The following is an 11307-nucleotide window of genomic DNA, read 5'->3' on the forward strand; positions in this document are numbered from 1 at the left end:
AAAAAAAAAAAAAAAAAAAAAAAAAAAAAAAACATCCTACATAGCTCCACATAATGCTCCTATAAAGGAGCCAAAATATTCATGAATGTGCTTTAGAACACAGGCCTCTGGTAATTATTCCTAATGGTCTGTTCAGCAACCTCAAATGGCATAAGCCCAGTTCATCAAGAGCTACTGTCAGGAATGATTTCTCATAAGGGGCAGCGTATTTCAAAACACTGCCAGTATCAAAGCAGAAGTGATGGAAGACTTGTGACCAGGATAGTCATGAGGCCAGTTGGCCTTCTTAAGCAGACATTAGCACTCATCCTTCAAGGAAGGGAGACAAGACAACAACAGCCTGAGGGTGTGCCCACTGACAACTAGAAACATGTTCCATTGCTCCATACCAATCGTCAGGTGGTCTGGAGGGGTAGGGGTGGAGGGAGCAAGAAAGATAGGCAGGGGACCAGAAGTGAGAGACCACTGACACTAGGAAACCCTGTACCACAGGTTACTTTGGCAAAAAAGGTCTGTATTGGTCAGCTGTCCTACTGCTGGGACAAAATGCCTGACATTCACAACTAAAAGAGGATGTTTATTTTGCTAGATCACAGTTTCAGTCCCTGATCTGCCGGCTCCAAGGCAGAAACATCATGGTGGAAGGAAATGGTAGAGAGAAGCTACTCACTTTATGGCAGAAATTAGTTTGAGAGGAAAAGGACCAGAGAGGAAGGGGCCAGGGACCAGATATAATCCCCAAGGTCATTTCCTCCAACCAGGACTCACCTCTTAACAGCCTGTTCAGCTGTGAACGCATCAATGGGTTACATCATTAATCAAGTCAGCTGAATCAAGTTAACCACCAGAAGGTCATTACTGAAGTAAAATTTATACCCAGAAACAAGAAATCTGGCCAAGAGTCAGGGGGCCAGCTCTGGAGGACCTATGGAAGTATCCTTCCTTGTGGCTCCCTAGCTTCTGCGGCTCTAGACGGTAGCTGCCATTCCTTGGCTTATGGTTGAACCACTACAATCTCCATTTCCACTGCAACACAGCCCTCTTCCCCTTGTGACCTAATCTCTTTTCATGAAAACATAAAACTAATCTAGAATGACTTCATTTTAACTTACACAATTATATCTGCAAAGACTATTTCTAATCAGGTTTCATTTTAAATTAGCAGATATGGGGGTTTTGGTGGAGGCGATTATTTGGACCCACTATGTATACCATTATAAAGGTAGCAGAAAGGACTGCTGAAGCCAGCAACATGTCGTGATAGAACTGCTGCATTTTAGGGATACCTGATATTAACAGAAAAAGATAACTGCACAAGTGAAAGCAAAAGAAGGCAGCTAGTTATTACTGAAATAATTGTTTCAGATAAAAGTAAAAAGCATCAGAGACTTTACACACATTGAACAAGAAGTTAATGTTTTAAAAAAATTTGATTAGTCGGGCCAGGAATTGGGCTCAGTGGTTCCACTGCCTGTGCCTGGAAAGCACAAGGGCCCAAGTTCAATCCCTGGTACCAAAAAAACAAAAAAACAAAAAACAAAACACAAAACAACAACAACAAATTTTATTAGTAGATGTTTGTAATTCATAATAAATACATTCATTATGGGAGACTATTACATATAGTACATTTTGTCACTTGATCCTTTTTACTTGCTTTGCTCTCTATTTATAAAGTTGTAGATTTAAAATATCCTCTTTCATTACCAAGCTAAAAAGGCAACAGAAAATCAACCCTAGACTTGTACATGCTACTTTTCACACATGCACAAATTATTCACACTTTTAGGAAAGAAGTCAAGCAATCTGAAAGATTGGTTTAACTTTAACAAGCATAATAAAATGAAAGGCCACAATGAAAGAAACCCTGGAAAGTTGGTCCTTTCCAATAAAACTCAGAATTTCTGACAGATATAGGTTATTTTGCAAATATAGAAGAAAACAAACTTTTTCTCATTAGGGAATTTATCTATATTAATCCTAGAGACTCCTTTAAGCAGATGAAACTACTTGAGAAAAAATATGGAGAAAAGACATCAAGGACCAGGTTTTCCTTCTCAAATGCACACATCTGGACCCAATCTTGCTTCATAGTCTTCTTCAACATAAGATATTCTGCACACTATCAAAGGGCTCAAGCTCAAAAGAATCTATTCTCTGTAAACCAGGAGGTATGAGAAGCTGGAAGATTTGCAATTCTGCACATTTTATAGGGTTTCTGGCACATAAGGGTTATTTTTAAAGTGGGGGGAAAAAAAGCCTGTCCTCTCCCTACCCCCAAACACAGCTGAGCTGATTCAGCACAAATCCCCTAAAATAAAATCTTGGTTTGCAGAGAATAAGCATGGAAAGTTCCAGCTCCAAGGATGGTATTTCAGAAACCAAGAAGAAAAGATCAGGAGTGGGCGGCTTAAGAAAGACTGACCACAAATCATGTTACAAATATAAGAACTTTCATCAGAAAACTATGAGCAACTGGGGAGTCCAAAGAAGAAAGTCTTTAACAATAAGCAAAGTAATATAAAAGTATTACTTAGGGATATGAGAATCTCAAGGATTCTGCTAGATAATAAGTCATTTCCCACAGGTGAGCATACAGAAGGAATTTCCAAGAATGCAGGTGAAAATTCTAGCTTCTTCACTTCAGGATGTAAGGATGCATTCTGAAGAGGATATTACAGTATATATCACACAAATAACACACTTTACCACAGAGCTCTGTACACAACTCTACATCCCGATGGCCCCCAAAGCACAGAAGGACTTTGCACAATTTTCAGCCAAAAAACCAAAACCACCAAGAAATCATTATTATAAAGAGCATTTAGCTGGCAGCAGGAAGAAACTACCTTCTGAGGAAACCCCACAGTCATTTCTATTAATCATCTGTTACCATATGAAGGAGTTAAGGGCTCAAGGGGTAAAGATTAGGATCATCCTTGAAACTAATGGGCATTTAAAATAAGCTCTGGTGGCTACTACACAGTGACACACTCCTATCATATCAAGTGGAAGAACTCCCACTAGGAAAAAAGAGGCATGGCCAGAAATTATAAGTCATTCAAAACAGCTCTTAGCTTGGTGAATATCTTCAGTCATTTGTTTAAAATTTACAGCCACACTGATGGTAACAGCTGGCACTGAAAGGCAAGGACAAGCAACCTCCTACAAACCTGTCAATTTAAATCACAATGCATTCACAACCTTTGGATCTGTTTTGATCATTAATGTAAAGGACTTTTAAATTAATACGAAACAAAAAATGTGGAGATGATGTAAGAAATGTTTGTAACATCCAAACTAAAGTACATCAGAGATAATTAAGAATTCCCACACTGCCAGATTTGTACTTAGCATGGCCAATGGGTAACAACGACAGCACTTATGTGTGTTTTTAAGGAAAGGGTCAACCTTGGAAAATAGTGGGGAAATGGGTAAGGGTCTACCCCTGGGAAGTGTACTGACTTTCAGTAGCTCAAGTAGTTAAGTGAAAAATGCCCCCTTCTAAGAATGTGACTTCTGTCCTTGTTCAGAGGAACATGTACCTGTATGGTGTTCCTCAGCTTCTTCCTAGTTCTAGGCCAAGAAAAAAGCAACACCTGTCCTTCCTTTCTTCTAGACGCTTTCAGGAATCATATCTAGGTCAAGAGATTGAGGAGAGAAAGAAATCACACTTTACCATTGGCTTTGCTCTGTTGCCTTTTACCTCCCAGTATCTGTATAATTTGGAGAAGGCCATGGAATCTGACACTGCTCCTATGAAGAACAATTTGATGAACACCCCTTAAAGGGACATCTCAAAGACTAATGAGATAATGTCTAAAGAGCTGAAAGCACTTAGAAGGCTGATATATGGAGCCATCGCCACCTCCTGAAGGCTATAGACTAGGACAAGGTGGCAGATGCTTCTTGTAGCATGTAAAGTACATGTTATACACAGGAATTGACATTATCCCACAAGTTTCATGACCTATGGCCATCTGAGTCAGTATAAACAAAAGGGAAGCAGAACTTTCTAGATAGTCTTAAATTTAGCATAGCAATTACAATTAATTTCTATTGCCTCAGTTTATCCGTTAAAAAAAAAGTGGGACCAGTGTGTACATTTTGCAAAGTATAGGTGAAAATTGAAAGTGAAAACAATGCTTAGAACTCGGTTCCTACTGTGAAGCAAGAGCTCAATAACTGGTGGACATACTGCTTTTTAAGATAGAAAGGTCATTATGAAAAGTGCCTTACCAAAAAGTAGTCAGTTTAGTTTACAAAACAAATCCGAATGGCATGAAAATTACACAAATGTAGCCACCAAATTACAGAGGAGCCACATCAACTAAATGTGCTTAGACATTTAGAATACTGTATACAGTAAAGAAAAAGCCATAAACAAGTTAGATTGCCAACCTAGCTGATGCAAACACAGTCCACAACAGATGATCATTACACATAATATTAACCATTTTCAGACTGATTTGGAATTACTGATACAAAGAGACAATCTCACCTTACTCTCTGCGGATATAGCAAATCCGCTTAAGACCTACTTCAGCCTCACTCTGTATTCTTATTCAAGTGCACAGCCTTCTCCACAGCCATGAGCCCAGTGCCCCTAAAGTTAATTCATTCCATAAAAATTCATTGAGCACTACAGGGGACCACAAAATTAATGACACAGTGAAATAAATCTAAGAAAAGAGATAGCTATTTATATATAAGCTCTCACGTGTATCATCACCAAGCTATGAAAAATATATTTAAGGTAAATATGGGGGGGCACATCCTGGAAAACTTCTTCCGAAAGCCACATTTAACTTGGATCTGAAGGATAAAGAGAACGTATATAGGGGAAGAAAAATGAGGAAAATAAAAGGGTAATTAAAACTAGAAAAAATTTGCAAGTAGGAAAACCCTATGGTGAGAGGGGACAATGCATTGAAGAAACACAATGGAGGGCAGAAAAGTGGCAGGGAAGGGTATGTGGTTCTCTCAAGAGAAAGCAGGAACCACATTCTATCTTTTGGGATCTTTTGGGCCACCAGGAGCAACAGAAGCCAATGTTATTAGACAAAGAATGAACACAATGTAAAGGGCACCAGCAAAGCCCCTATTTGTAGAATGGGGAAAAGTGACTGTGGGAAAAGTAGTAAGAAGACTACAGAAGTACAGGCCAGATAAGATACAAAACAAGGTAGAAGAAATGTGGAGCAAACATTCAGGCAGCCACTGGCTCCTCATGCTCAGTGTGAAGGCTCTGGGTCCAATTCCCAGTATAAGAAGGAAGAAGGAGGGAGGGAGGGAAGGAGGGGAAGGGAAGGGAGAAAGAGAGAGATAAAATAAAAGTAAAAATAAATACATTGAAAAAGGAGGCACCAGAACAGTGGAAGAGATCCAGATGTCGGACACAAAATCAGATCAGTTTTAGACACACTGGATTTATAAGACTGACACCCCATAACTATCTCTCTTAGAAAAAGGAAGATTTTAAAAGAAAACAGTCTAAAGCAATCTGGACAGAAACAACTCTGTCTGCATTTATCAAGAAAAATGCCCCATTTTAAGTGCCTAAAAAAAAAGCTAGACAAGTTCACAAAACAGATTTCAATGGCATGGAAACGATACAAAAGCAGCCAGTATTTACAAATAATCCCCAATCCTACCTAACATTTGCTTATTCAAACAAATAGTAAAAAATATATTAAGAAACAGGCATATATTTTGGGGGTGAGGTCTTTGGTGATAGGACAGCTGACAACGAGCCTCCACTGCCAGCCCTGAGTGTACTTTGACTTCCTGCAAATCCTCAACTCCATCTCTTCCACCAGCTTTGACCCTTCAATTGTTGAAGCAAGCTTCAACTTGGATCACAATGGTTCCCATGGTGATAGAAATACTGCAATTAAGGGACAGGAGTTATAGGAATGATTCATATGTCACTTATAAATGCTGCTTTACATGTATTTTTGAGACTTGAGATACTCTGTAAAATAACCAGGGGGAAACCCCCAACCAAGATTCATTACCTTGAAGATGTTATTAATTACCTTGTTCTACTGAAAGTAAAATGACAAGGCTGTGCAAACTCCTGCTTGCTACAGGCTGACCTCCAAACATTAAAGAGAAATGCATGAATACACAGAAAGAAATTGCTTCTGATTAGAATAGGGAGGTAACCCTGGTTCTAGGACATCAATCTCACCACCCTGTTTACACACCTAGGATACCATTCTGGGAAATTAAAAGCCAAGTTGAAATTATCAGATTCCATTTCATGAACATCAGAAGAAATCAGCAAGAAAGTTATTTACCATGAATATTCTTTAGTCAAGATTTTCATGAAAGGATGGCAGATGGTAAATAGGAGATGGGGAGCGTGAGGATGTGCATGTGTTCTACTACTCCCTCACTTCCAAAAACACACACTCACTTTAAGACAGCACGTTCATTTTGTGGAAGCAAAAGCCCTGATACCACCGCTAATCAGATGCCAGCTGAATCTGTGCAATGGGTTGAAAAGGCAGTGAAGTCAATAAAACTATGGAAAAATACTGCCGTTAGGATGCCAGTCACATGCTGATTTATTTCACAGCCAGGAATAAATCTGAAAAAGGATTTTGCTGGGCTCGATTTAAAAACAAAACAAAACAAAACTGTAACATTAAGCAACTCCTAATCACACACCTTCCTGGCATCTGGACAAACCTGAAAGATCATCATTATGGAATCTCATAACACAACTCTATGAGAAGGAGTACAAATAATACTTCCAGTTCATGAATAGAAAAACCAAGTCCCCAAGAGCAATATGCTTACTTTAATTATGGTACTCTTACGGCTTGTGTTTAGATATTCCCCTAAAGCTTCATGCTTTTTTCAGAGGTGGCTGAATCTAGAATGTGTAATTGATTCATGGTGGGGCTAGGCCCAAGGGCACTAGGATTAAGGGGGTAAGTGCTACCCACCCCAAATAGTCTGAATAAGATAAAAAAGGCAGAAGGATGCTGTTAAGTTCCCTTGCTGCTTTGCTTCCACCTGTCTGCCGAGAACTGTTTCTTCTCAGCAATGCCCCTCTAGCATATCTTAGAGTCATCCAACTATGTACTGAAATCTCTTAGAACTGTAAGCCAAATAAACCTTTCTCCCTTTAACTTTGAGTGTTGGGTATTTTGTCTCAGCAATGAGAGAAAAGTAACTAAAATGGGCACATAACCAGAAATAAATCTTGAAGTAAATTAATGTGAATTTCCATCACTGGGATGGAGGCTATTAAATCCAACAAACACCTTAGCAAGGTTACCTTCACTCTTATTGCTCTACATTGTAGACATCTTTCAAAATTGTCATATGATGGACTCTCTGGGAAAGTTTAGGCAGAAGATGATTTTAACCCACTATCTTCCTTAAGCTGTGACAGGATGCCCTAATCAGCTTCTGTGCACACAGGCACACATGCTCCCTCACAGTGGCTCTTAATCACCATGTGCCATTCTGTACAGCTGCAGAGGTCTGAAGGGAATTGGCGGAAATGTGCAATGATGTGCTAGCCACCCCCCTTGAGGCAGCTACTGCCCTGCATGCTCCCAGACGCTGCAACACATGGATGTTCACTGTCACAATTGATGGGGCCAGAAGACAGGCAAGTGGTTTCAGGTGGTGAGTCAGGAAAAGCAGTTTGTACCAGGAATGTTCCAACCCAGCAGAGCTGAGCTGCATCTGACTCCCTAGGTGGGGATACAGTATTCATCATTTATACAATAAACAGAATCCAATCAACTCTGTTGCACCGGAACCAATAAAGGAGATTTCTCCCACTAAGAAGGGCCTAACTTCTTAGGGACAGACACCCTACCTGACACTTGAGGTCAGTCCTTTTACTCTATGATGGAGGACTATAGTGGCCTGGCACACTGTCCTTGAGAGCAGTATTTTGGGCTAAATTTCCACGACTATATAGTAGTGGCAGCAGTAAGGTGTGATTTATGTTTTCAGGGATGAGAAAGAACCACAGAAGGGCAACTGTCAAAGAATCCAGGTGGTGCCACAACACCTGTACTCAAATGGCTGCACAGGAATTCAGTGTATGCTGCCACTCTTGCCATGTGACTCTGGATGGGTTTCTTCAGAAGTCCACACAGGTAAGGAATGAGACAGCAAATGAGTGATATTATATCAACTGAGTGAAACAGAGATGTTAGACAGACACTACATCAGATAACAGGAGATCTAGAATTTGAAAGACTTCAAGCCATCATTCGCATTACACTTCATGAATGAATACAGCACTGACAAGTTTTATACAATGACAAATGAGCCTATTCTTTGAAGGAAATTGAGGAGATTTAACACTCATTTTAGAGAATCCAGTTTGGTTTTTCTACCTGAAAATTAGCAGTTTCATCTTATATCTAACCTCAGAATCTCACACTATAATTTATCACCTTAGTGAATACGGTAAATAAAACTACTATAACTATATCTATATCTATAGATATAGATATTATATATATAATCAATATATATATATAGATATATATTTATTCCCTCCCCCAAAAGCCAGACCTTTATCAAATCTGTCACAACAGCAATAGTTTAGGTAAGGAAGGCTAATAAAGCTTTAATGTTTTAAATAAAGACACACCAAAAAAAAGACTGGCCTTAACTTTCTAAAGTTACAATAAAGTTTGAACCAAAATACATTATTTCTCCTTGAATCTCAATTGAAGCAAAGGATGGGAAACATGAATTATAATCCTTCCTTACATATCCCTCATTTGCTATCAAAGGAACCACTCTTATTTTCTTTATTCATTCAGGTCACAAAGAAGTACACAGGACTTTTAGAGTGGGGAAGCTAGAAAAAAAAAAGGAATGTTTAATGAGCTCACAATACCCATAATATTCGCAGAACAGTATGCTCTATCTAACCCTGTCTCAAAAACACCAAAAAAAAAAAAAAAATAATAATGCTCTAAGAATACTAGAAAATGAAACCCAGAGATGCCAAGCTATTACACTAGACTACAGTCAAATACTATACAAAAATCTGCACAGGAACTATGAGAAAGCCACATACCCCTTCCCCTCTAAAGTTTCCCACAGCACCTGCATGAAAGGCTAGAGGAAATTTTACAAGCCAGAGAAGCAGATGTAGCATTCATGCTGTAGTGCATTTCATACCTGTATTTCTCTACTATTTCAGGGGAGCTAAACTTTCCCTCTCCTATAGCCAACCTATCCCTCAGAAGTAAGGCAAACATAAAAAAGCAGCAACTCTCACCAGCAAATCCCACAGCCCCAGACTTTTAATGGAGGTGGTGGAGAGAACAAGAGAGCCAAGTAAATGGAGCTCAGGGCAATATGCAATTATTGAAACTGGAATTGAGCTTGAAACTTGCCTTGAGAGCATTGGCAATCAAACTGTGGTCAGGGCCCCAATTTTAAGTTTTTCCCAAGGGGTACCACTTCGTGACACAGAGACATGCCACTCTCATATGAAAGTAATCCTACTTGACTTGGGGGAAGAGTGTCATGTGCTGTTAAGGGGCCCACAAAGGGCCAAGATTAAAATAATCACCTCCAAAAAGAATTGGGTTAAGCCCAACTTCTTGCAAATATGTTTTGGTTATCACTTACCTTTTTCCCAATAAGCTTTTTTCGAAGAAATTCCCGGGCCTCAAACATGTAGGGAATGTCATACAGAGGACGTAGTTTCTTGTTCTTATCCTAAAAGCGAAATAAAATATAACATCAGGAATGAAAAATAGAACAAAGTCAATAGTTCAATACATTGGAACAGATATAAAATTGGCTATCTCCCACTATCACAAACATTAAGTGCTAGACACCTAATAAATGATTAATAAATATCTGAAATCCTTTATTAGGAGTAGGGTCTTTTTCTTCACATGACAAGCTTGCCAGGTATGATACTATATGCCTATAATCCCAAGATTCAGGAAGGTGAGACAAGAGGATCATAAGTTCAAAGCCAGCCTGGACTACACAAGATCCTTTCTCAAAAAAAATAAAACATGGGCCGGAGATTTGGCTCGGTGGTGCTGCCACTGGCCTCACAAGCACAAGGTCCCTAATTTGACTGCTGCTACCAAAAAAAAAAAAAAAAAAAAAAAAAAAAAAAGACTCGCACAAAATAAGCTTAAAAATAAGCAATGGAATGTTTGTGGTTACACAAGATAGAAATAAGTGTTCATCAACAAGAAAACAGCTACAAAAATTTTTTTTTTTTTTTTTTTTTTTTTTGGTACTGGAGATCAAACTCGGGTCCTTGCACTTGCAAGGCAGATCATCGAACCTCTGAGCTAAATCCCTGGCCCATCATAAATTTTAATATAAATGTTCAAAAAGTAGTAAGGCTAAATCCCCGGCCCATCATAAATTTTAATATAAATGTTCAAAAAGTAGTAGGACCCTTGCAATGTGTGCACCTGTGCACAAACAAAACATTGTATGAATATGTGTATATATCCTGGACACAAAATCTTGGAATTTAACAAAGTAATAGAAGAAATGCTACAGATGTAAAATAGCAACACAAAGTAGTTTTGATTAGTGCTAAATTATGTGAGATATACTAAGGAATAAAAGCTCCAAGAGTTCAGAGAAGTGAAAGAAGTAATCAAGAAATGTTTCACTGATAAAGTGGGATTTAATGGAGTGTGCAGGTCAAGAAAAAAACTAGGAAGAAAATTAGAGATGGAGAACACAGAACAAGAAGAGAAGGAGAAAGGAGCAACACACACAGGCACATGTGCAGGCACACACACATTATCTCATGGACCCTAGACTCTTCCCAAAAAAGATGACTGCTCTAAGCAATGTTACTTTCAAATAATGATGTTTTAAAAATGACTTAATACAAACTGACAACAGTGCACATAAAGGCGATAAAAGAGTGGAAACCAACACTGAGTCATAATGACAGGTACAAGAAGTCTCCAGATGTTTGCCTTTTGTGGGGAATGTGGAGGGAGGGTGAGTGTGTATAAGAAATAAGAGAATATGAGCAAAAACCTGAGCTTTTTCTGGGGCTTCCAATGTGCTGGATGTTATGGCTTATCTATATTGCCCTGTTTCCTGTGACTCAGGGTACTTAACAACCTTATATCCCCCATTTCAGGGTCTCCTATCCTCAACAATGGACATGTCTAGAGCAGGGTACAGACACAGCTAATCAAAGCAGGCAGAGAATCAAGATGGCAGAGAGGTGAGTGTCAACATAATTCAGCCACTCCAAGATGCAGAATCCACACACTGGAAACGAACAACTTAGGGAAGAAAGAAGGAGAAGGAGAA

The 11307-nt window shown here is 39.0% G+C and overlaps 1 protein-coding gene across 1 annotated transcript in view; it reads right to left on the bottom strand.

The window, feature by feature from the left end:
• The window catches only part of Snd1 (staphylococcal nuclease and tudor domain containing 1), a 445827-nt gene that overhangs the window by 261976 nt on the left and 172544 nt on the right, over positions 1-11307 (bottom strand). Inside the window, exon 11 of the mRNA XM_010633440.1 lies at positions 9628-9717. Coding sequence (XP_010631742.1) covers positions 9628-9717 — 90 coding nt within the window. The remainder of the gene's footprint in view (positions 1-9627; positions 9718-11307) is intronic.

This window comes from Fukomys damarensis, unplaced genomic scaffold (genome assembly GCF_012274545.1).
Source record: "Fukomys damarensis isolate Sample0158 unplaced genomic scaffold, DMR_v1.0_HiC HiC_scaffold_4, whole genome shotgun sequence".
NCBI classification, from domain to species: domain Eukaryota; kingdom Metazoa; phylum Chordata; class Mammalia; order Rodentia; family Bathyergidae; genus Fukomys; species Fukomys damarensis.